The following is a 27,404-nucleotide window of genomic DNA, read 5'->3' as shown; positions in this document are numbered from 1 at the left end:
GATTAGTCACCAGTAGCAGCAGGCTTTAATATCTGAAAACTAGTTAATACGGTGTAGCATATTAATAGACTGAATTTAAGAAAAGCACATGGTCACTTCAGTAACACAGAAAAGCACTCTCACACACACAAAAAAAATCCCACATCTACTGCCAGGAAAGTCTCCCTGTATACTAAGTACGAATGAATACTGTCTTGACCTGAATCAAGTTGTCTCCTAAAATCCTGACAAATGTCACATTAATAGGGATACAGAGAGTTTGCAGTTAAGAGCAATTCCTGCTCTTACGGAGGACTCACGTTTGATGGTTCACGGCCACCTATAACTCTAGCTCCAAGATGTCATCACCCGCTTCTGTCATCTATGGGTACCCACACACATGTAGCATACACTCACACAGACACACACACACACACACACACACACACACACACACACACACACACACAAATACATACATACATACATACATAAATACATAAATAGGGGAACTCTGAATACTTGTCTCCTAAGATCAGAAACAAGCCATGAATGGCTACCAAGTTTCACAAATCCTAATCCAGAATTGTTGTGGTGTAAATGTGATGTGTCCTCCCTCCCACAGTGGTTACTGAATTGAAGGTTGGAATTCCAGGGATTATAACTGTTCAGAGATGATGGGAGTATGAGGCTACTAATGTCATCAATGGGTTTATCCATTTTTATCCACTATGAACCTATATTGAATGGGTTATTAAGCGGTGGGACCTGGCTGAGAAAGCAGGTCACTTGGAGCTTACTTTTGAAGGCTTTATCTTGTCCCTGGCCAATCCCTGTGTTTCTCTATACTTCCCAGACACTGTGAGGTGAGAAGATTTCCCCTGCCACTCCTTTCCTTCATGATGCTCTACCTCACCACACATATGCCCAGGGCAATGAGCCCAGGGGCACAGTTTGAAACCTCCAAAACTGTGAACCAAACTAAATCCTCTCCACAGCTGTGATGTTGAACTCTCACCACCCACTCGGTAAGATTAGAATCACCCAGGAAACACATGCCTGCGGTCTCTATGAAGAAGTTCCGGAGAGGGTTAATTGGCAATGGAAGACTCACCCTAATGTGAGTGGCAACTATCCCATGGACTAGAGACTAGATTGAATAAAAAGGAAAAAAAGTGAATAGAACACCAGTGTTTGCCTCTCTGTTGTGACTATGGAGGCAGTGTGACCAGCTGCATCACACACCTGCTGCCATGGCTTCCCTACCATGATGGATTGCATCCTCCACGTGTGAGCCAAAAACATGCTCTTCCATCCTTGGGCTGTTCTCATCAGATATGCTGTCGGAGCGGTGAGAAAACTAACTGACATGGCTGTCTTCAATTGCTTTCTCAGCTTCTTTATCACAGCGATAAGAACTAACACTTCATTCTAGAACATTCAGTAATTAATGAAGCATGACTATGAAGCTTAGTCATGCTTCACTAGGAAAAAGAGAAATCTAGAAATGAATAAGTAAAGTTATTTCATTTGCTGATTATGTAACAAGTGTAGAACTCCCTGAGGAATTCATAACAAAAAAAAAGAACCTTTCAGAATTAATACATTTTCCAGCAAGGATGCAGAGCACAAAATCAACATAAAAAAATGTAGTGGTGCAGATCCTGGTTCAGGTCTGTGCGCTTTTCCATCCCTTGATCTAGAGGACAACCTGGCCCAACTCCTGTGCACAGTTCTTTGACCATCTATTTAATAAAAAGAATCATTTGCATTTTAGAAATTCAGTTTTTTCTGTAGTTAACTGCGGGGGGGGAGGGTGGGAAACCAGTGTTTCCCATTCCTCTTGCTTTTGCAGAACCTCTGTAGAGATGGAAATAGATGTCAACATCACCATTGCTGAAGCTAGCCTGTGGTACTGTCAACATCATTACTGCTGAAGCTAGCCTGTGGTACTGTCAACATCATCATTGCTGAAGCCAGCCTGTGGTACTGTCAACATCATCATTGTTGAAGCTAGCCTGTGGTACTGTCAACATCATCATTGTTGAAGCTAGCCTGTGGTACTGTCAACATCATTACTGCTGAAGCTAGCCTGTGGTACTGTCAACATCATCATTGTTGAAGCTAGCCTGTGGTACTGTCAACATCATCATTGTTGAAGCTAGCCTGTGGTACTGTCAACATCATCATTGCTGAAGCAACAATGTGGTACCACTAGAGGCAGGTGGTGATGTCAAGCGACATCTTTCCTTTCACCTCCAGAAGCAAATTCCTAAACACTTGGAAATGTTCCTGTGAGTCTTACCACTCTGTATTCAGGTTTTGCTGGCTGCAGGACTTCTCCAAATTGTCTGCCTATTGGTGGTCTATCCGCAATATTAGGGATAAGTGTAGCTATCAGGTTTGTGAAGAATGGAGGCTCCGGGCCGCTGCTCATGTTGGCTACTGTGTCCTGAAACAGAGAGCATTTGTTAAAGAAATGCACAATGGACATTAAGTGAGATTCCCTACCCGCATTCACATCCTAAGAAATGTCCTCATTAAAGGAGGTTCACACACATCTACACACAGGCACTCCAAAAAGCTAACAATATTTAGCCAAATGTGAAGCACCCTTGCTAAAATGAGAGCCTAAATGTTCATTAGTTTTTTGTTAAAAGTTTTTGTTGAAGGTAATTGCTTTGCTTGACTGGCTGGTATAATTCAGAGATCAGAAAGCACACATGGAAGCATACTATAATAGTTAGATTCTGGGCAGCCATTACTTTTCACTGTGTGGCTCAGGGTAGGTATGTATCACACATTATAACTTCATGGAGGATACTGTAATTATGCTTAAAATTTTCAGTATTGAGTCTGATGAATGTGTTTATATATGTTCTGGCATGTATGTGCATGTATGTCAGAGGTCAACACCAAATGTCATTCCTATTCAGGTACCACCTACCTCGATTGTTGTGACAAGTGTCTCTCATTAATTTAGCTAAATAGCTTGTAAGCAAGCCTAGGGGATCCTCCTGTCTCTATCTGACCAGTACTGGGATTATAAGCACACAGTGCAGTGCCCAGCTTTTCTGTTCAGGTGCTGAAGATCGACCTTGGATCATCATGCTTGCAAGCATGAGCTATTTCTCTGCTTCTAAGATGTTACTTTGGTTGGTTGATAGGTTGTTTGGTTGTTTGGTAGGTTAGTTGGTAGTGTTTTTTTTTTAAAGTGGTCTTATCAATGCAACTTGGGCTTACCTAGAACTTGCTCCATAGCCCAGGCTGTCCTGAACTCACGATTCATCTACCCTAGTAGCCTGAGTGCCAGGATTACAGGCAAGTAACAATATGCTTGGTTCAAACTGTGGGTAATCTTTTGCCCAAAGTCACCACTAAGAGTCTCTCCTGGTCCCAAATCTCTGCTAAATAATATAATAAATATATCTTTATTTAAAATTTAAGATTAGCCTGTATCCTGACTGATATAATGTTTTCCACAAAATTCACCAACTTTAATGGGAGAATCAGAAATAATTATCTCATTGTTCAATAGCCCTTGATGTATCTTTAATGTTCTTTAGCCCTTACATTGGATTATTAGTTTTTATGGCAGCACATGGTGTGGGGGGATGCATTATCACTCTTACTCTGCAAACAAGAAGACAGGATTAAATACACTCAGTTGTATTTCAAGATCACATCGTTAGTCTTAAAACAAGTGACCATAATGTAGACCAAGAACCAAGTGTTCACTAAATAAACAAAGGACTAAGTCTAAAACACAGAGGGACACTATGATTTAAAAAATTGAGTAAGCAAAGTATGTTCAAGTCCCCAGATTGTATTAAAATTTCAAATACAATAGGCAGCTCAAGGCAGAGGTGTATGAAATTGTCATTGTTGGTCTACAGCATGTAGGTCTCATCTGTTTCAATCCAGTACATCCACACTCTTTCCTTAAAGGGTTTATTGTACTTACTATGCCTCAACTTCACAGCTTTTACTATTATAAGGCTATTATGGGGCAAGTAATATACTTACAATTATAAAGCTTACATGTATTATATACAGATCTGTTTATTACTTTAAGGTCTTTGTTTCACTTGTCAACTAATTATCTGTACCACAACTGCAGCTTTATAAATAAGTGTATCCTCGAGGGACTTTTCCATGCTAAGGAACTTTAAATCAAGTGTACACATTTCACAAACACATATGTACTTGCCAAGGCAATACTAGAGTTCAACAAACCTAAGCCTCCATTCATCACAAGAATTTATACTACTTTGAACCACCAAGAAATTTAAAATGCTACTAGTTATAAGGGTAAGATTCCTCTGATTGGAAGATGTACCTCAATTTCAGAGATGTTATAATGAAGAAAATGAGCATCTCAAACATTCTGTAACTGTGTGGTCCACTCAACTCTCTGACTGGCAGGAGAAAATCTGGAAAGTGAATGCTGGCTGTAGTTATAGTACAGATGGCCACTTACTACCTTCCAGAAATGTTTGCCATCTAAAAACATGGAGAAAAATAATATCTCCATATTTCAAAGGATATTTTCATATTTATATGATTAGATAGATAGATAGATAGATAGATAGATAGATAGATAGATATGAAAGACTGCCACCACTAAATGGTAGTAATTAAACTTGAGTTTTGCTGTCAGTAAACTTTGAATTATTTTCTTAGTGATACCAAGTGTTCCAGTTTTCTTTCCTAAGGAAAACTGCATATAATATAAAATTTGTTAAATAACATGTATCTAAGCTTTCTTGATTCTGTGTCTCTTTCTCCTGAAGACAAACACACACACACACACACACACACACACACACACACACACACACACACACACACTTGATTTGATTACCGTAGCAATTGCCTTAGCAAGGTCTCTGAAGAGCTGGATGTATGCAGACAGAGTGTGTGGTCCATAAATTGTAGATGCTGCCTCATACCTCTGAGCCTGCAGGAAAAGTGAGAAGTACAGACAGTTTTGTATACATCAGTCCATTCATAGAAGCATAGCATTTTCAGCAAAGTGATGTCCGGACCACTCACATAATTCAATACCAGCAAACACTCAGAGATTTTTGTGAAAACAGAATGTGAGCATTTCCCACTAACCAGCCAAAGTGAATGGCTGAGTCTGATCCTTGTAAAGGCAGTGGGTTCTTTCTGCTTATGCCATTTAGGCCACCATTTCTTTTACTCTGAAAGATGTTACAGGCTCCCACCTCTCATGCCCGTGTCTGTTGTAAGTTCTTGCAATATTAGTGATCTCCCCAGGCTGAACATCAGGAAAGAAAATGAGAGTAGAATAACTTCCAGATAAGTTGGCTGCTAACGGTCTCCTCTGTGGAAGGACTTCTACCTCACCCCAGAGCTATGAAATAGAGCCAAATGCATCTCAGCATCTCATTATGAGCTCCCCGACTTGGATGACCATACAGGAACCTCAGGGCCATCAGTGCACAGGGTCCTCATCACCCTGGAAACAGCAGCTTTTCCCGAAGTGTTCTGTGTGCCACCCTTCCGGTATCTATAGTGATCAGTTGGCAGTCATCTTAGACCCCCTCTTTCTCCCTCGCCCCACATTCAGCAGATTGTGTCTTAAAACTTTCTCAAGGTGTTCTGTTTTCCTTTCCACCCAGCCCTACCTCTCTGCACACCTTCATCTCTCACCCAGACCTTAACTTTAGGGTGTAATCAATTCTGTCTCCACATATGCCCATCCTGCCGTCCCAACGACATTCCTAAGGGTATCACAGGATGAATCAAAGAACTCTCTCCAAAGCCTTCTTTTCAAAGTCAATACTCCACTATACTGCACAAAGAACTCTTCCCTCTACTCACCTGCCTCCCACTCTAGCCCTCACCTCACCATCACCACCATCACACTCTACAGACTCAGTTAATTATAGCTAATTAATGGGCGATGTCTACTCTCTGGACTTTTGTGCACATGCCTGCTCTATATAGAAGACATTCCTAATTTTTTATTTGCTTACTGACTCAAATGTGTTGTCAATAACTCAGACAAATGTCTGCTGGTCTTCATCTTTTGTTTTAAATATTTAGTTAGTTCATTGGTCACCGTGTGTGTCTGTGTCTGTGTGTGTGTGCATGCACACATGTGCACCACATGCATGTAAGAGCTTGAGGAAGTCAGTAAAAGAGGGCATTAGATCACCTAGAACTGGAGTTACATGGTGCTTGTAAGCATCCATGTTGGTGCTAGGAACCAAACCTGGGTATTCCACCCTTAAGTGCTCCTAACTACGGAGCTGTCTCTTCAGCCCCCAGTTCCCATCTTCATCTACTTTCTCCTCTATCTCTAATGGTACATCAGGGAAGAAGTGGCGTCTTTTTATTATCGTGTCTCTGGAGAATGACTATCAAAATATCTATCTTACAAGTCAATGAAATGAGTCAAGAGTAAACTTCGCAAAAACGTAATCCTAGACAAGGAAACAGGCTAGCAGGGATTCCCAACTTTGCTTGAGCCACGGACTTCTTTGGAAGTTTATTGTGGAACACATGTTAGAATAATGGTTCTGAGTGCATAAAACAAAATACTTGAGACAAATTAGAAAAAAAATTTAAAAAACAAATTAGACTGGAATGCCTTTATCAGCTTACAGTAACCAATTTTACCAAATAATAACATGTACTTCTCTTTTACCCTATCAGATAATATGATGAAGGTAGACCTAGTAGTTCCTGTAATTTTCACATAAGAAAAGGAATCAAAGATATTTCCGGATCTGTAAGAACTGTGTGACAAAGTGGGGTTGGGGGTGAGTAGTTGTAAGGTTGGTCAGCCCACTGGCTTTCCTCCATCCTCACCACCAGGGTGAGCTCTCAAGTGTTGCCCCAGTTAGTTCACACTATGCAACAAGGAGCAAGGGGTGGGGCCGGTTCTCCTGCTTTCATGCCCTCAGGGCTGGCTCACCTACACTTACATCACCAGGGGCCAGATCTCTCAAACTCACATTCTCAGGGTCAGCTCGCCTGCGCCCCAGTCAGCAGACTAAGCCCTATGCTACCCAGGCAAGGTGGGGGCCTGCTTTCCTGAGTCCTGCAGCTGGTAAGGGGGATGGGAGGTTAGCTCCTTTGTCTGCAAGGTGGTGGTGATGGTGAAGGAAAGATGCCCCCTCCTCGCTCTGACACCTGTGGCAGTTGGGAGAGCTGTCCCAGAGGTCATAAGAGTGGAAAAGCTATCCCTGTACCTCACCAGCAGCAACACTCAGGAAAATAACCCCCATACCTCACCTGGGCAACACAGTAGAGCTGGCCTTGGTGGTATAGGTATGGGTGAGCCAGCCCTGAGAGCATGAAAGCAAGAGAACTGTCCTTACCCCTTGCTCCTTGCCGCATAGGGTGAACTATGCCCTGCATAGTCAGGGCAATGCTTGAGAGCTCACCCTGGTGGTGAGGACGTGGAAGAACTGGCAGGCTGACCAACCCAGCAAAAATCCAGGCCCAGAACCAGGGCTATGAGTTGACCCACCCCAATATCCACCTCATCTATGATCTACTGGAGCACATGAAGGAGCAGGTCCTGCAGATCGAAAGCTACAGGATCTCCATGACACAGGACAATAACAGGATAGAGGAGTCTTGGTGAGGGCCCAGCATCTATAGTGTGGTAGAAACCAGAGTCCTCAAACCAAACTAATGACTCTTTGCAATGAACACTTGAAAGTAAAGATACATGGATTAAAGTGTGTGACTCAAAGTGACACACTACAGCTTCCAGGATGAAATTTTTCTTTTTTTCTCTTTTGTCTTTTCTCTTAAATTTTATTTCATTTTACTTTTGGGGGGGAGTTGCAAGGGCAGAGGGCAGATACAAAGGGATGGAGATATGAATGGGATCAAGATGAGAAAGACACAAAGAATGAATAATGAAACTACTGTCGTTTGTTGAAGGGAACACTAAATAGCAAAAAAAAAAATAATTTTTTTCAACTGTTTCTAACCCCAATTAAGAACTTTTACCTAATAATACTATTTACCCAATAATACTATTATTATTACCAATAATACTAATGTTATGGACTGAAGCCTCTAAAAACTGCAAGCCAACATTAGCCCTTTCTCTTTATAAGCTTTGTCTCAGACAGCTATAATGGTGGGAAGCTGACTAATACAAATAAGATTTCTAGAAGCTAGAATCCTCAGCAATGTCAACAGAGGGCAGCAGGACAGATTAGAATTCTTATATCACTAAATATTTGCTATGAGATGGCTCTATGCTCCATCATATGCCAGAAGATCTATTCATAATCTTAATTGTGGGACTCTAGGCTATTATTATATTTAACTAATTATTGTGCTTTTTAAAAAGTACCTGGGCTACTTTCAGAACTATATAGAAAAAAGAAGTATTGTAGTCACCAACTTATTCTCTTAGAATTCCCACCTAAAACCAAGTCACCTCTCAGAAACATGGCTGAAGAAGTCCAGAAAGAAAGTGTAATGAAAAAGCCATGAGAACTTTTGACTTTACCTGGTATTCTTCATATGTGGTGATGTAATGTGTGTAAACATTGCATAGACCCGAAATAACAACAGTCATATTCTTCATCCCATAAGATTCAAATTCCTAGGAGGGAAAAAGGAAAGACTTACACCTCTTAAGTCCGAGCTCTGCTTAAGGTGCACATTGCTATGAGTTGTTAACAGAAGTTGCATCTCTTAAGAAAAATCTTCCCAATGACCAAAACCACCAAAGGTAGACATGTCAAAGAGTACTTTGGAAATTAGACCTAATCCCCATTACAGTTGGGCAAATCAATGGCTCTATGAAAAAATCTTAATAATCACATCAGCAAGAACAGACTCTTATTATTAAAAAAGTGATTACCTCAAAACTATATTGAGTTTATATTACATAATTCAAACAGATGTTATTAGACCTAACTAACAAGACAAGACATTTATTAATCTATCATTTTGCAACTATTCTCAATACATCCTGAATCTGAAGAAAATACAGGGAAAAAACAAAATTCCCCTAATGTGATGGTTTTATTTAGACCATTCATGTGGTTCTAAGCAACTTCTAGATATAGTTTACTGTTTATGTCATACAAGCATTATCAATTTTTAGTTGTTTAAATGTAAAGGCCAATAAAATACTTTAATCCGGTTATAACTCCCTTGCTGACATTTCATATTTATCTCTAACCACTACTTTCAAGAAGTGTAAACTTTAGTCATTTTAGGAAAGACTAATTCAATAGGGAATTTCTTCCTCTTCAGGTACAAATGTGCAGGCATTGTATTTCATACTTAACTTACTTTTTTAACTGCCTCTCGAAATCTTCGTCCTGACATAGTTCTGAGGCAAGAGAACAGAATTATGTAAACATCCTCCCATTTGGAATGTATGGGAACTATTCAGAAAGGCTTTTAGTAAATGCCAACAAATTTTAGCCTAGCTAACCCATAGCAGTAAATATGTAGGGAGTCAAGAGTGTTTAAAAAAAAAGAGCTTAGCTTTTTCCCTTGGCTGGCCTAGCTTCAAAGCAACTCCTAAACACAATTGGACCAACGAGGAAAATGAAATCAATGAACAACACTGAGAGAAGAAGACCATCAAGGATTGGGGTGTGGATCGATGGTGGAGTATTTTCCTGACAGGTACAAGGCCCAGGGCTCCACCTCTGATGCCACAAAAAATGACAACATCATTTTCTATTCATGGGTTCAACATAAAGGGTTAGTTGCATCCTACATGAATAAGAGCTGTGGCAGAGAGAAAGTCTGATGCCTGGCCCCACCTACAAAGAACCTGTCCTTTCATTTCTATATTTAATCCTTCAATATACTCTTGAATATCTGCCGCCTACCAGGCCCACTCTCACATGCTAACGGTTTAGTGGAATGGAACTTACACTCCAAGGATGGAAGGTGACCACCAAATAAGTGAGAAAGTGAGATGAAGATAAGCAGAGACTAATAAAGCAGAGTAAGGGTGAAAGGGAGTAGTGGGAGTCATGGTGGTAGTACTGGTGCTGATGCTGGCGCCAGTGCTGATGTGAGATTGACAGGGTTGGTCATTGTTGATAAAGATGATTTTATGTAATGTGAATAGAATTTGCATCTCTATTAGAGATTTGAGCAGAGGATTAAAAAATGCTAAAAGAGTTGGCAGTGAAACTAACTGAAGAGAATGTGTTTCATACAGAAAGAACGATAAATTCAAAGTCCCTGAATCCATAATATTCTTAGTGGACCTAGCAAGTGCATTTGTAGTTCTGTCTATACAGAAAACCTTGACAATGATGCAGGATGGCTGAAGCAGGACGAGATAGAAGGAAAGTCAAAAGATACCACACCAGGGAGCTTGCTGAGATTCAGATTGTGTGGGAACTTGAAGGAAATCGGAATGATCTGAGGGAATACCTGGAATAAGACGGGAAAGGATTGAGAGGTTTTGAACAGAGAAATGGTGTGTTGAATTCACATTTTAAAGCAGTGGTTCTCAACCCGTGGATCACAACCTCTGTCTCCAAAAATATTTACATTATGATTCATAACATTAGCAGTTATGAAGTAAATATGAAATATGAAAGAAAATAATTTTATGGTTGGGGGCCACCACAACATGAGCAATTGTATTAAAGGGTCACAGCATCAGGAAGGTTAAGGACCACATTGAATGCGATTGACTGTTGTATTGAGAATGGACTACAGAGGAATAATGGAGGAACACAAATGGAGGTCTAAAATAATCTGAGGGAATGATGGCAATGATGGGGAATGATGGCAATGATGGGGAATGATGGCAATGATGGGGAATGATAGCAATGATGGAGAATGATGGCAATGATGATGGGGAATGATAGCAATGATGATGGGGAATGATAGCAATGATGGGGAATGATGGCAATGATTGGGAATGATGGCAATGATGATGGGGAATGATGGCAATGATGATGGGGAATGATAGCAATGATGGGGAATGATGGCAATGATGGGGAATGATGGCAATGATTGGGAATGATGGCAATGATGATGGGGAATGATGGCAATGATGATGGGGAATGATAGCAATGATGGGGAATGATGGCAATGATGGGGAATGATAGCAATGATGGAGAATGATGGCAATGATGATGGGGAATGATAGCAATGATGATGGGGAATGATAGCAATGATGGGGAATGATGGCAATGATGGGGAATGATGGCAATGATTGGGAATGATGGCAATGATGATGGGGAATGATGGCAATGATGGGGAATGATGGCAATGATGATGGGGAATGATGGCAATCATGGGGAATGAGCAATGATGGGGAATGATGGCAATGATGGGGAATGATGGCAATGATGATGGGGAATGATGGCAATGATGGGGAATGATGGCAATGATGATGGGGAATGATGGCAATGATGATGGGGAATGATGGCAATGATGATGGGGAATGATAGCAATGATGGGGAATGATGGCAATGATGGGGAATGATAGCAATGATGGAGAATGATGGCAATGATGATGGGGAATGATAGCAATGATGATGGGGAATGATGGCAATGATGGGGAATGATGGCAATGATGGGGAATGATGGCAATGATTGGGAATGATGGCAATGAAGGGGAATGATGGCAATGATTGGGAATGATGGCAATGATGATGGGGAATGATGGCAATGATGGGGAATGAGCAATGATGGGGAATGATGGCAATGATGGGGAATGATGGCAATGATGATGGGGAATGATGGCAATGATGGGGAATGATGGCAATGATGGGGAATGGTGGCAATAATGGAGAATGATAGCATGTGTTGTGTAGGATGTAAGAATTGAATGAATTCTTGAAAGAGGAAAAAAGAAAATTCAAGGACTGTTTCAACAAACTTCCCATTATGGAGATTGGAAAGATTGTAAAAGACTGAGGCTTACATCATTCTTCAGTCTTCTCAAGATCTAAACTGGTGCTTTCAAGTCCTTTACTCTCATTTCAAGTCTCTGTGCTCACACACTTCACTGCACATTTTACCTTTGGAATGCCAAGTTTGTGAATTTTTCCCCATCTTTTTCACAGGTAATAAGTAAGCATAGACATATTTATCTTCAGAGGCCCCACCAAATGAGGAAAAGTTATTTGTCACTGTTGCCAAACACAGTATAACAAGCTACCAAGAGATCAGCAGAGAACTATCTTCCCCGAAGAATCAATCCCAGGGCCATCGAGATGCCTCAGTAGGCAAAGGTGCTTACCACCAATCTCAATAACCCGATTTCTGTCTCCAGAACTAAAATGGTGAAGGGAGAAAACTGACTCATGCAACCTGTCCTCTGACTTCCACAGGTATGTCATGGCCTACATGCCCCTCCCACAAACACACAACAGATAAATAAATGATTCTAAAAAGAATTAATCCCAACAGAAATACATATTTTTTATTATGAAACTTTTTATAAAGAACTTACGTAAACTCCCCAGGGATAGCAGCGATGGCCAGTGACCCAAGAGTAACAATCTGAACATCAACTATATCTGGGTGCCAAGGATGAGGTTTTGTCAGCTGGGACCCCAAAACAAGAAAATTACGTTAGATATAAATTACCCTTTCTATCGTCAACAGTCACATAAGTTCCTTAATTAAATAATTTCAATGTTTGAAGCTAGTTTTGTTTTTCACCACATCACAGGATTCATTTCTGACCATGATGTGACATTAAACACATCGTGTGCATGTTTATGTCCTAGCTCTAGCATATGAATCTCAAATTCAAGCTCCGTTGGTAAGTTCAGGGTGAAATAGCATTTGAAGGAGCTTTGGTGGACTCATCATTATGTGCAGGGTAAATGACTGTCTCCTCAATGGATATACAATACCATTTGTAATAATTTAATGCAATCATTTATGCTTTCACCCTAGTTGTGCTTTAAGTTTAGAACTTGCAAGTCTGGCTTTATCTTCCAAGCGTCCTTGATGAGCATCTGTCCTTTTCCATATTCTGATTAATGGAAGCTATCTCTCCATCCCTTCCTCCCCTCTCTCTCTTACCCTAAGGATTTTAATAGGGTACTACTGGGAAAGCCTACTTTTTAAAAACTTACACTTCAAAAATCATGCTTCTATGAACAATGGGATGACTTTTTAACATTACAAATGCAAAAAAAAATATGTTCTGAAGTAGTGTTAAAAGAAAATTGCTTTATCTGGGCAGTGATGGTTCACGCCTTTAATCCCAGCACTTGAGAGACAGAGGCAGGTGGATCTCTGAGTCTGAGGCCAGCCTGGACTACAGAGTGTGTTCTCGGACAGCCAGAGCTACACAGAGAAACCCTGTCTCAAAAAGGCAACAACAACAAAAAAACCTACTGTAATTAATGATGTTACCAAATAAGCAGCAGGAATTGAGTTGGATCTGCAGCACTCACATTAAAAAACAGGCAATGTGGTGTAGCATGTGCTTGTAATCTGAGCACTGGAAAGAAGAGACAGGAGGATTCCTGGGGCATGCTGGCCAGCCAGTATAGCCTAATTGGTGAGCCCCAGGTCCCAGTGAGAGACCATGTCTCAAAATATAAGGTGTGTAGTCCAGAGGAATAACATCTGAGGTTACCACTGTCTCCACACACACATGTATGCAACCTATACATACAAAGTAAAATAAATAAGTACATGTATAAATAATCAAGTAAATCAATAATGCTGCCTAACATGAGAGAATTGACACTTGAGCATTTCCCTCTATGACCTTGATGCTTTCCTCTATGAAGAACTCTTCATAACCTGCCTCCCTGGAACCTGAATAACATGAATAACATAAGTGCTAGACTTCCTTTTCCATGTTCCAATCCTCTCTTTTTTTCTTAATAATTAAGTAACTTGGTATATTTAATAGTAGCAATTCTTTTGAGTTGGATTTAGCACTCAAACTTTTAATATTAAACATTTCTGTGGGGTGTGGCTGACTGGGAAGACTCTGCAGATAAAGTGCTAGCCACACAAGGCTGAGTTTGATCCCCGGACCCATGTGAAGGTGCAAAAAAGAGAACCAAGTGCACAGACAAACATTCGCACACACATATCATACACACATGCAATAATAGTAAACATGTAACAATAATAAAAAATTACATAAGTGTCTAAATAAGATCTTCCACGTCAGTAGACATTGACCATTTATTATAGCTCAGAAACTACAAAGTATAATATTCTGACTCCATTATGACAATCAATGCCTTACCTCTCCAGTATGAAGTAGGATTGGTTTAGGTTTATGGCATTCTATGATTTCTTCAGATGGTCTGCCCAAGAGCTGGTCCCGAATAGTGTCCCAAAATATATCCCCTTCAGTTGTCCCTATTAGAATTATTATGATTAATAAGATCCCTTGGACTGTCCCTTGAGGATGTCATAATTTGGATAGTATTGCACACATCATTTTAGACATTTCAGGTATTTTGTTAAGGTTGTTATTCAATGGCTTTGACTATCTGAACAATAGAAGGGGAAGTGTTTTCTACATGTCACAAAGTATAATAGCCCTTTATTATAAAAGAATAATAGAATACATTTTGTGTGATATTCTCAGTTTTATTTATATTAACCTTGCTCATTTATGTCATAAATAAAGACAATTTTATACAATCCACATATTTGTGAACTGCATCACTTTTTTTTAATTTTAAAAATTAACAATGATAACTTCAAAATGTAATACCAGCTGTCTGGCGTGTGGGCTAAAATAGTAAAACTTTTAGAATTACAGAGTAAGCCTTCATGATGAATGGTGAATGGGTGTGATGGCAAGCCACTAGTCACAAAAAGGAAACTAATCTCGACATTTGTGTCTCAAAGAATGTAATCAAGAAATTGAAAAGACAACCTATCAAATGAGGGACATTTTTTTCAAATAATTTATCTAAAGAGGGATTTGTATACAAAAACCTGTTTTAGAAAGCCTCATAATTCAATAGTTACAGTCAAAACCCCAAACTTAAGAAAAGTATATGAATAAATAGCTCTCAAAAAATATAAATGATGGCCAATAAACACAAAAAGACATTTGACATTATCAAGCAGATGCAAATCTAAACCACAAGGAGACATCATTTCACATACATGCTGGCTACAATTAGCATGCCAGATAATAAATATTGACCAAGATGTGGAAAAACTAAACAGACACATTGCTGACACAGCCGTTAAACAACGCAGCCATTTTGGAACTCATGTAATAGGACTTCAGATGTTAAGACACAGTTAGCCTATGACCAGCAAGCTCTCTTCTGGATACACACCCAAGAAGAAAACTGCAAACACAGGCCCACACAAACACTTGTACATATGCATCATTATTCATAATGTACAAAAAAGTGGAACAACCCCAAGATCCATCAACTGAGCAATTGGAAAATAACATCTGGTATAATGATACCATGAATTAATTCAGCCATAAAAGGCAATGGAGTGTTTCCACATCTATACCTCCATGTACCTTAACAGCACACTGCTATATAAAAGATGCAACAAAAATCCAGATGTTGTGTGTTCCCATTCATATGAAATATCTAAGGTAGCAAAACGCAGAGATAGGAGGATTATTGGTTGCTTATGCAGTGGCAGAGGAGATGTGACAGCTAGCATATTCAGATTTTCTGCTGGAGTGTTGGAAATTTGAAAGTTGACTTTGGGAAGGTTGTATGTCTGCCAACATATTAAAAACCATCAAATGTACTTTAAATGGCTGACTTATATGGCTTGTCAATTATTTCTCAATAGATAACTGTTATTATTGAGTTCTAAGAGGTTTTCTAAAGAATATTTTACATACAATCCCCATATCAGATATACTATAGGAAACATTTTCTCTCATTTTCACAGTTTCTTTTTTCTCTTTCTTCATTATACTCTTTGCACACTGCCATTACAAAGAAATCCTGACTGCTTAAAGCAGTGGCTAGCCTGGAGTCAGGGAGATGGCTCCGTGAGTAAAGTTCGTGCTTTCAACGTGTAAAGATATGAATTCGGATCCCCAGAACCCATATAAAAAGGCAGGTGCACTGGTACACAGTTGCAATCTCAGCAATGGGGGACTAGGAGGTAGAAATAGGTGGGTCTCTAAAAGCTGGAGGGCTAGCCAGCCTGTCCACATGGCAATTTCCAATCCTATGAGAGACCCTGTCTCTAGCAATGAGTGAAAGGAACCTGAGGTTCAACACCTCTAATCTCTACAAACACACACTGTGCAGACACACACACACTAATGTGTACATGCACACTAATATGCATATAGACATACACACACACACACACACACACACACACACACACACACACACACACACTAAATGCATTACCAAGGTTCATCAATATACTGAAATGCCAAGAGAATTTGTTTCTGCTTGTATTTGAATTAACAAATCTAAGGGACAAGGGACACCTATCCCTGGAGAATCTGAGATGTCACACTCAAGCTTGGCCAGCCTGAAGCCTCCTGAGTTAGAAATGGGAATCATAAACACACTGACCACAGTTAAGCTTCATTAGGAAACAGAAGCCCGAGGCCCCCGAACCTGGAAGCACGCATTCCATCCTCCTCCATCTCACCCTGTGTAATATTGAGGCCCGAAGCTCCGTCAATTGTGCCTGCCGCAAAACTGTAGCCCAGGGCGGGTTTACATGTCTTCACCTGAAGAAAGCATCATAAAACAAAAACAGAGAAACGCAAGTTCAGCAGTAAGTAACAATGGGCTGTGTGCTCTGCCCATGCAACAAGGTCAGCGTCCTCCGTCATACTCACTGCATGTGTGTCATTGAGCAGGACGGTCACATCTGTCATGTTCACCCACTGGTGAGCTGCAAACACTGGTCCAGTCACTTCCTGGGAGGCAGAGTCATGCAGCTCCTAGAAAACCCACATAGGCTCACCATCCCGAGGGAAAGAGCTGAAGAGAAACAAACACTAACACAGACGCCTAGCATCTTCTGCACAGAGACACCTTTCTTCTACTCACTGCTTGAAAATAACCTCACCACCAGCCCTACCCCATAGTTCTCTCATCAATCCCAGTGCTTCCCAGAACCTGAAACCTCCAGGAATGTCGACCTGTGTCTATTCATCCCAAATAAGAACTTAACATGAAACAGACCATGAATGACATAAAGCTCCAACTTCACACTTGCTGGAATGTCAGGCTGCCAGCGGGCAGACTTAGTATAAAGTGCCCTTAGTATAAAGGATTCCCAAGTTTTCTAAGGACAGGAGCCGGTAGTGGATCAAAGACACTGTGTCCATCACACATCAGCTAGTCTTTGGCATTCTTGGTTTTGGAGGGTGTTTTTGGTTTTTGTTTTTTTGTTTTTTTTTTTAATAAAATCAAGTGATTTTTGCCAAGCATATGGGAAATGTAAGTTTAATACTTTTGGAGACATTTGTGCTTCTGCATCTGTGTCGTACAATACAGGAAAATCCTACTTCAGTGGCCCAGGCCACTCCACGACAGCTGTGTGTGGCCTTTTAAGATAGGCAACTGGGGTCTCAACACTAGCCTGCTTCCCCTGATAACCAGGGAAGCTGTGCCTTGCTGTGAAGAGAATCCAGAATCTCTCTGCTCGCAGACCAAGGACAGAAACAAAATTTCTAACACCAAAGTGTGTCACAGGCACACTCTAAAAAGAATCTGTTAACTTAGAATCATCCACTGATAATACCACAGTAAATAAAAAGAAACTACAGCAATTATTCTGCCTGTGGTTATAGATTTTATGTCTGCTATTTTTGAGAGGCATTTTTGTTCTTTTTACCTGCTTCTGAAACATTCTAGAACTCAGAAGGAATTATCTATTTAAACACAAGTAGGCAGGTGTAGATGTGTACGTGTGCACGTGCATACACACACACACACACACACACACACACACACACACACACACACACACACAAAGTATGAGTAAGCCATGAAAACAAGGGGATTTAACACTATCATGGACATATCAGTTAGAAGCCATTTCTCTTTATCATTTCCCCTCAGAAATGGACTCTGTAGAAGCAGATACCAAATGGGGACAGCATAGAAGTCAAAATCTAGCACATCACTGGGGAGATGACTCTGCCATAATGTGTCTGCCATACAAATATGAGGGTAGAGAGGCACACTTCTAGAATGCCAGCAGGGTAGAGAGGCATCTTCTAGAACCCCAGTAGAGTAGAGAGGCACACTTCTAGAACCCAAGTACTAGGGAGACAGAGACAGAAGGGTCCCTGGGGCTGGCTGACCAGTCAGTCTAACCATTTAGTAAGTTCCAAGTTCAATGAGAGACGCCCCCCCCCCCCTCAAATAGCAAGGTGGAGAGAAATTAAGCAAGATTTCCAACCTCAACCCTGGGTCTCCACATTCATGTGTACACCTGCACACATGTGCCTGCACCCTCACACATAAAAGCACACGTCTATACATCCATCCATCAGACACACGAACCAAAAATTTTCGGAGCAGAAGGGAGGTGGAGTCATTCAAAGTAATCCCACTGCAAACCAGATTCTGCCTTCAGCACAAGGAGAAAAGCGATGTGACCTTTGTCTTTTCAAAGAAGCATACAAATAAATAGGAATTCATGGTGCCAGAGATGTTCAGCTCAGCTTGGTCACTGAAGGCTAAGTTCAGAAGAGGTCAGGTACCTTTAGCCAGGCAATGACTTGAGAGATTTCTGAGAACCTACATCAGACTGGTCCTGTGTGAGGCCACATTAACTGAATACTTTACAATATATCTGTCTCCTCAGTTGGAGCTGCACACTCAGGCTTTCTAACATCCTAAAATAGAATGTTTTCCTGCCTGCTTAGTTTTAAATGCACTAGGAAGTCTGACCGGATGAGACAGAGTTCTGCATGGCTCCCAAGGGCAACCTCACAAACCCAAGTCTTTCAGACTTCCTGGCCAGCCTGAGCCCTTGTGGCATTCCTCGCAATTATGGACTTCCTATTAAATGATGCCTGTGGGTTTTAAAAAACAACACAAAGCAGAGATGGAAAGCACTGGGCTCGCACCTACCTTGGCTCTCTGGTAGATGACCCGTCCTATAATTTGTGTGCTGTCAATCATATCTTTCCCAGGTCCGCTGGCCATGCACATGCTAGGCTGGAGCAAAATGAGACAATAGGATCCTTTAGTGTGATGAGTGATGGCTTTAAGAACTGGAAAATTACAACGGAATCTAACCAAATACGCTTGCTAAGCCAATTCTAGCTTTACTCTTGAAACATTTTCTCAATCTACAGGCTAGGGTAAACATAATCATGCATGCCTTTGGAGCAGAGAATGTTTTCAGAATGCATCTATTCCAGTCACTCCTTTTGAAATTAGGAAGCAGAGTTTTGGCTTGGTTGAGAAATTTGATGTATGTTACACAGGAGCTGACTCTGAGCTGTGACTGGAAGGCAGGCCTTACCCTCTGTCACAGCCTCTTTACTTTCTCATGCTTGCCTGGGACTCTGAGTTGCGACTGGAAGACAGGCCTTACCCTCTGTCACTGCCTCTTTACTTCTTCATGCTTGCCTGGGACTCTCACTCTGACTGTCTTACACAGAGACTCATTTAGATTACATTAGAACAATTAGCCTTACTCCTGGGAAGAAAATGAACAACTCCAGCTCTACATCCAGTCTCCTAGATCAGAAAAGCTCAAGATTGACTAAAAACTTAAATATGGTGAATGTCACAAAGAACATAGGGAAAGAAAGTACGAATGAATAAATGTTACAGTCTGAGAAATAAAAAATATTTGAAGCAATAAAAAATAGGCTTAGAAAAATTGACACCTTAAACATTTTAAAGATCTATATAGGAGAGACAATATAAATAAGGCTGATAGAGAATTGACAGACTAAGGAACTTTTGTACTATTCATGACAAATATTTTAAGAATTAATGTATTAAGGACTTGAAGATTTTCCATAGGGAAGAGCATACTGCTTTTACCTATGTAAAGGAGATGAACTCATTATACTCATTTTTTACACATCTTTGCTTGCTCTAACACTATTCATAACAGCTAACATCAACCACAGTGTCCATCAACAGACAACTGGTGTGCATACACAATAGAATGCTTCTTGACTATAAAAAGGGGTGGAATCCCTTCATTTGCAACAATATGCATGGAACTGGAAGTCTTCTGTTCGGTGAAATGACCCAGACACACAAAAGCAAACACCACATACTCTCACTCACTTCTGAAAGCTGAAAAGTTGATCTCATGAAAGAATGGGACTGGGAAGGGCAGAGAGGAAATAGACAGAGAAAAGTTAGGTGAGGGCAGCAAAACAATGCTAGACAGAATTCGTGCTGGGTTTCTGTAGCACAGCAGGGCAACAACTGTTGACATCAATGTTTTTAAAATAATAAGAAAGTTACAAAATTCCAAACATACAAAAACTATGCTTGAAGAGGTGGGTGTGCATATTATCCTAGCATCATTATGCAGATTAACAAATTACTGTAATATAAACTTATCCAAGTATTGCATCTAAATTCGAAAAATAAAAGGAGGAGAATGTCCTTATTAATACCCCTTGATTTATCCATGCTGAGTTGGCATTTCTCTTATTTGGAATAAAAAGCATCATAATGCATATATCATGGATTACAGATGTAAGAGGTAATTCATATTCTCTCTCTCATGTGTGTGTATGTATGTGTGTGTGTGTGTGTGTGTGTGTGTGTGTGTGTGTGTAAATGGACACTCAACATGAGAACATGTTCAATTTCATGAATAATAAAATGAAATTTAACCTAGAGCAAGCTCTTTGCATATTATACCATCAAGAAATCCGAGAGTAATATGTTTGACTTAAATGAAGGTTGGGACAGTAGTCGCTTACATGTAGGTGGGTGGAAAAGCCACTGAGAGGGCAGACAGGACATGAGTAGCATTCATTAGATGTGTTCTCTCTTTAACGGAAAATTTTAAAGTATGTCATGAGTCGGGACTCCTGTACCTGTGCAGATGTGTACGAGGTCAGTGATCAAGCATGCTTACAGGAAGAAAAAGAAGAGAGGAGAAAAGCAAAACACAGAGATAAAGAATGGGTTATCTAAATAATGGTACTTAGAATTGAGCATAAGAATGTTACTTTAGGTATGGCTTAGAACATATTTGTTGGAAATAAGGAAACACATCACAGAAGTGTATGGAAGTGCAGTCCCGTATATATGTCATTGTGCCAGTGTGTGTGATGATACAGAGAGCAAATGCTGTCTACGAGATTGCTTGGAATGAGGGAAGCCAAAAAAAACATAATCAGAAAGCAACAGAATTAAGGAAGAATGAGTCTTCTTGTGATTTTTCTAATTATAAAAGTAAAGTATGCTCATTGTAGGAAAACATGAAAATACAACAGGAAAATGAAAGCTAGCCAGAGCAACATCAACAGAAAAGTCAATAACAACTAAAGATGTGTCATCCTTTATTTTACTATAACATTCATTTTGAAAAATTGGTATTATAATGAATATGTAATATTGAATCCAAATTTATTACTCCACATTGTATAAGCTTTCCCCACATTATCCAGTATTCCAACATTTGATAAATTACTGCATAATAGTCTATTGCAGGTGAGTATAATTTATTTAACCATTTCATTTATGAATTGTGGACTTTAATAAGTAATCTTAAAATGTATGGCAAATTAATTGTGTGACAAATACACAAATGAAGAAAAAGAAATTTGCAGCTAAAAAAAATGACATACATACAATATAACTATTAATCCACATTGCTCACTGAGTAGGCTGGAGGGCAAAAACACAGTGTAACAAAAGTGACAGCACAAAGCGGGTACTTCACAAAGAATAAGAACCAGGATGCCAGCGCCCGCTGCTGTGTGAGAGCTGAAACAGACTGAAATGAACTCTAGGAAAACAGGTAAATAAATAAATGATAAAATAATCTTAATGGCTAACCTTCAAGCTTGCCACATAGATGTAGATATGGAACAATTTCTAAAGGAAATTATGTGGAAAACTTATGCCCTAGAATCCATAAATAAATCATAAAAACTGTTTATGAATGCCTGCACAAACAGAGGAAGAAGAGTGTTTGAATAACAATCTCACTGAGGCTAGAGAAGCAAGTGGCACCTGGTGTCTTGGTTACTCTCCTATTGCTGTGGTAGAACACCATGACCAAGGCAACTTAGAAAGGAGTTTGATTGGATTCACAGTTTATGTAAGAGTTATGGTGGTGGAGTGAGAGCACAAAGGTAGGTGGCTGGAACAGCAGTTGGGAACTCACATCTTAATCCACAAACAGGAGCAGAGGGAAAATCAGGAAATGGCATGAGTCATTTGAAATCTCAAGGCCCACCCCAGTGACAAACCTCCAGAGCCACACCCACTAATCCTTCCCACATAGTTCCACCAACTAGGGACCAAACATTCAAACATATGAACCTGAGGGGACAGTCACATTCAATCACTACACGTAAGGACTTTCAGTTTTTACTACTGTGTGCATCCGTGTTATTTGATGTTTTATAGGAAGACCAATTTTGAATTTTAAAGAGAAAAAAAGAAAATCTATTAAAAGGAAAAAAAAAAAACCTCAGGTTTACAATCTGTAAGAAATGCCATACAGGTAGTTTGGGGTACAAATTTGAAAACTCAAATATTACAAGGTAAAATGTTTTAAGCTGCGCAGGTGAAAGGAAGAAGACACACCCTCTGCGTTTGACATCACAATGGAAAACTGGGATAACCGACGTAAAACTCAGAGAAGTTGGGCAAATGCTTCAGGGGAGAGTGGAGAGTAGAGACCAGCAGGCCAGTGTGTACTTGGAAACAACACATTTGTATATTATTGATGAATATTCAAGCACGAAGTGAGTGTGCCCTTCCTACCTACCCCGCCGACGGGACAGGTGCTTTTTTCATTGTCGCAAGACTCTCCCGTGTTGGCACAATGCGGACCAAAAATGTTTGGGGACACATCTCCGAGATTTGATGAAGCGAAGCCTGCTACAAATGGCCCCTGCCAAAATAAATGCACCATTAGCTTCTATCTTTTTCTTTAATAATGACTTCCATTAAAAACACCAAGAGTCAGTCCACTCATAAACTCCTGTACGAACACACGTGTGGATAAGTGCAGAGGTCAAACTCAGGTATTATTCCTCAGAAGCCTCTCCTCGTCCAGTTGTTGTCTGTTTGTGAGGCACAATCTCTCACAAACTGGCCATTCGCTAATTAGGCAATGCTGGCTGGCCAGTGAGCTCCGGGGATCTACCCATCATTGCCTCTCCAAAACTGAGATTACAAGCATGTCCAAATTTTGGCTTGAATGCTGGATATTTAACTCAGCTACAGGAAGCATTTTACTAACTGAACTATCTCCCCAGCCCTCAAACAAATTCATGTACAGACAGAAAAAGATAAACAATATTCTGAGAACTTTTTATTTTTTTTCTGAACAAAATTTATTTTATTGTATTTATTTTTTATTTTATTTTATTTATTTTCTTTTCTGAACTTTTTTATTTTCTGAAAAGGCTCATGTTGTGGTCAATATTATTATTACTGAAAGTAATCCAATTATCAACAAAAGTTTTCAAAGGAGTCCCTCAAAAACATACTTCCCTCTAACCAAACAATTTGACAAGAAATGCAAAGTGCATTAAGTGACAAAGTGTGGAGCCATCCATCTAGTGTCTGGTGCTTTGCCTGAAGCCCACAAGTCTACTTGCCCTTGACAGTCACTACCTAGGCTGGTCCCCTGTGAGCCCCTCCTTTCCTCAACCAGATTAGAGACAGACCAGGCATCAGTCTGGACCCACCTCATCCACCATTTCCCAATAAACATCTCCAGTTTTTCTAGAGAAAGACATGGATTGATGGCCTTTTTACGTATAAAGGAGAACCTCTTCCCCAAATTGCATGCTAGTACACACTTGGAATCCTGGAAGTTGGGAGGCTAAAGATGGAAGGTCAAAATGCAAGGTTAGCCTAGACTACATAGCAAGGCCTTCTCAAAAACAGAAAAAAAAAAAAGGTGAGGGGAAGGGATGAATGGGAGGAAGAAAGAAAGGGAGGGAGGAAGGGATGGGAGCATGGAGGAAAGAAGGAGAAAAATAAGGCAAAAAATCAGTGCAAGCTAAAAAAGAGAAAAATAGAGTTTTGTCTAAAAAGGAGCTAAAAGATCAGACTGTTTTAAATATGAGGTCACTATCTATATAATGGATCCTTCATTCTCCACCATGGCCTTTGCCTCTCATCATCTTTATTCTTCTACATCAAGTGCTTGCATCCAGTGGCCAAGCAGAGCAGTGTCTCTCCTCCCTTGTCTGTCTGTATCACTAATTACCCAGAGCTTAAGAGGTTCCAGTAGTAAGTCAGTTGACTTCCTGATTTCAGATCTCATTACGAGATGAGTTTCAGGCTCACAGGTGTCATGGATTAGGGTTTCTTCTGGCTTAGACTTTTTTTCAATGTGTATGGGTGCTTTGCCTGTATGTATGTTCGTGCACCATGTGCATGCTAGTTAGTGCCTATGGAGGCCAGAAGATGAGGTTGGATTCCCTGGAACTGGAGTTACAGACAGCTGTGAGCTGCCATGTGGGTTCTGGGAATTGAACTTGGTTCCTCTGGAAAAGCAGCCAGTGCTCTTAACTGCTGAGGCTTCTCCCTAGCCCCTTAGGTTTTATTGGAAAAATAAGGTCCTTGGAAGGAATGTTTTCTTTAGAAAAGCTGAATCAATCAAAAGGTCTAGTCATCTGTCTCCATTCATGGTTCTACTACACTAGGAAGGTGCACAGTACTCTTGGAGCACTAAGAATTAAAGTCAGCGTCAGCGCAGTGAATCATATTACCAGCTTGATCAAAGACTATTACAGACTACAAAAGTAGAGAGCTGACCTTACATAATTGGTTGTAAATTTATGAAGCCATCAATACAAGAAACATCTGCTACCAAGAACAAATGATTCCTTTATTATTTGAAATATTCTTTCCATACTGGGAGAAGATAGATAAATAGACAGAGATCTCGTGTGTGTGTGTGTGTGTGTGTGTGTGTGTGTGTGTGTGTGTGTGTGTGTGTGTGTGGACATGCAGGCATGTGAAAATTTCCCACAGAGGTCAGAAGAGGGGTCAGATCTCCTGAAACTGAAGTCGTAGGTAGTTGTGAGGCTCCTGATATGGGTGCCAGGAACCAAGCCCTGTCCTCTAGAAGAGCAGCAAATACTCTCAACAACTGAGCCCTTTCTCCAGACCAAGTAAATTCTTTCTATTCCAGCCTATTCATGAGGTCAATCAAGATGAAGATCTCAGTGACACTAATTCTCACCTGTCCAGGTAGAAACCCTCTGTTCTTCTCTTGCTCAAACAGGTAAGCTGCGTAGCCCATATTGTCACTATTTACAAAGTGGTTGCTGTTGTTCATGCTGACAGGGTGGATGGCAAACCAGCTGGAAAAGAGAAGAGAGCTCTCAGTTAATCAGGAGAGCCCAAGGTGTGGGCCTAAAGGCGACGTCTTCTCTCAAAGGCTGAAGTCTTTTCCAGCAAATCAAAGTATTTTGTGAGGCTGATCCACTACCTACTGCACCAATGAAGCACATAAAAGTGCCTTCAATTCTAAGCATCCTACATTCAGATTTCTTTACTGTTGATCAAATAAAATTGCAAATAATGTACCTAAGGATTATGATCATCTACTTTAAAAAATACGGAACTCCATTTTCATGAATATTTCATCACCATTATCTTCAGAAAAGCTTTTAACAAGTTCCAAGGGAGGTCAGTTACCAGAGGATAATCCAAATAACTGGATAGACATAGACTTTGTCCTTCAAGACAGACACAAAGATAATAATTATTCAAATCAACCCAACCCAATTCAGTAGACACTCACTGAGGGTTAGCAGTATGCCAAGCATGGAATAAATGGAGGTTTCTCTCAGTATCTTACAGAAGACAGAGATGTGAACAAATGGCCTTAATATAATATGACAAATGATATAAAGAAAGAGGCACAAAGGCTTTTCAGACCACAGATGACAAGCAATTAATTTGAAGGACATTAAAGAGCTAGAAATAGCAGAGTAAGTGCATTAAGGCTTAAGGGAGGATGTTATGCATAATTCAGCATATTCTTATGCATAATAGTACCTTGTTTAAACAATAGATCCATACAATTTACAAACTAATTACAGACCTGCTACTTTATTTCACAATGCTGGTAGGCTGTTTGCCTCCATCTGCATAGGTGACACAGAGAAGCAAAATGATGGCCTATAAGTCATAGAAGACAAGTGTCCTATGACAGCTTGTCTGGAAGCCCTCATAAATCAAACCTTCACACCAGTGAAAGACACTGTTGTTGTGGTTTGAATGTAAAAATTTTTCCCCCAGAGTCACGTGTTTAAAAACTTAGTTCCTAACTGATAGCACTGTCCTGGGAAAGTATAGAACTCTTTGGATATGGGACTTAGCTCACAGATGTAGGGCTGTAGGCACCTCACTTGAAGCCCTCCACTCCTGCTCTGCCATGAACTGAGGCCGCAGCTATCCACTGCTATCCACTGTGTTGTGACTTCCTTGACACGATGGACTGTACTCTGTCAAACTGTGAGCAAACTAAATCATTCCTGAAGTTCTGCCCTTTGGCCATCTTGTCAAAGTGATAGGGAAAGTTAACTAATACAGATGTCTGCTGGATGCAAGGCAGAAAAGCAGATGAACCAAAATTCTCCAGTCAAGAGAAATGTCAATTCGTCGAGTCTCAGGTTAATTTCAGAGTTTTTAAACTCTTGAGGATTCAATCCTATGCTGGAAAACATTTAAACATTTAGTTTATATCACTACCTAAGTGAAAACAGTACACAAAACTAAACATTTATTCAAAGTTTCGGGATGTTTCGGGACTTCGAGATCCACCTAAAGTCCTCCATTCTCATTGCCTGATAGAGGTAGGTTAGGGATGATGGCTTGAAGCTTGCTGCACTAGGCCAGCAACCTAAGGAAAGTTGTTCTGGTTGGTACAATGGGGCCTGGGGTGGGTTACAAAGACCTGGGAGAGTCTGTAGGAACTGAAAGTCTCCAGACAGCGTAAGCCCAGTGATGCTTTACGAGAGGGCAAGCCAATGTGGCCAGCTCTTTCACCACATATACACAAATCTATCTCTGTCTCCGTCTCTGTCTCTCTGTCTCTCTCTGTCTCTCTGTCTCTCTCTCTCTGTGTATGTGTAAAATAGTATATAGAATGTAATATGTGTATATAATAATAGTTGTATAGTAGTAGTTGGCTTTACAATTATTTAGGTAGTAAATAGCACAGAAACAAAATTGTCACATAGTAAAAATATTAAACAATACACATAGTCAAAAATACAGCCCATATACTGTTTTTGTATCCTGACTTAAAACAGATAGGAAAAAAACTTAATTGGGATATCA

General features: G+C 40.2%; 1 protein-coding gene across 6 annotated transcripts in view; it reads right to left on the bottom strand.

The window, feature by feature from the left end:
* The window catches only part of Asah2 (N-acylsphingosine amidohydrolase 2), a 112,135-nt gene that overhangs the window by 15,527 nt on the left and 69,204 nt on the right, over positions 1 to 27,404 (bottom strand). For 5 of the 6 annotated variants that reach the window (XM_052713171.1, XM_052713168.1, XM_052713166.1 and 2 more), the window contains 11 exons: positions 25,297 to 25,417; positions 22,861 to 22,986; positions 19,008 to 19,094; positions 16,757 to 16,861; positions 16,564 to 16,645; positions 14,198 to 14,313; positions 12,428 to 12,522; positions 9,283 to 9,322; positions 8,489 to 8,584; positions 4,844 to 4,939; positions 2,285 to 2,431 (listed from right to left, as the gene is read on the bottom strand). In XM_052713171.1, the coding sequence (XP_052569131.1) occupies positions 2,285 to 2,431; positions 4,844 to 4,939; positions 8,489 to 8,584; positions 9,283 to 9,322; positions 12,428 to 12,522; positions 14,198 to 14,313; positions 16,564 to 16,645; positions 16,757 to 16,861; positions 19,008 to 19,094; positions 22,861 to 22,986; positions 25,297 to 25,417 (1,111 nt within the window). Of the gene's footprint in view, positions 1 to 2,284; positions 2,432 to 4,843; positions 4,940 to 8,488; positions 8,585 to 9,282; positions 9,323 to 12,427; positions 12,523 to 14,197; positions 14,314 to 16,563; positions 16,646 to 16,756; positions 16,862 to 19,007; positions 19,095 to 22,860; positions 22,987 to 25,296; positions 25,418 to 27,404 lie in introns of those variants that run through there. The other variant, XM_052713172.1, reaches the window with a different exon arrangement.

Source organism: Peromyscus californicus, unplaced genomic scaffold (genome assembly GCF_007827085.1).
Source record: "Peromyscus californicus insignis strain IS unplaced genomic scaffold, ASM782708v3 Scaffold_4__1_contigs__length_199733344, whole genome shotgun sequence".
Lineage (NCBI taxonomy): Eukaryota > Metazoa > Chordata > Mammalia > Rodentia > Cricetidae > Peromyscus > Peromyscus californicus.
Note: the sequence above shows the minus strand (reverse complement) of the source record. Positions and strands in the feature narration are given on the sequence as shown.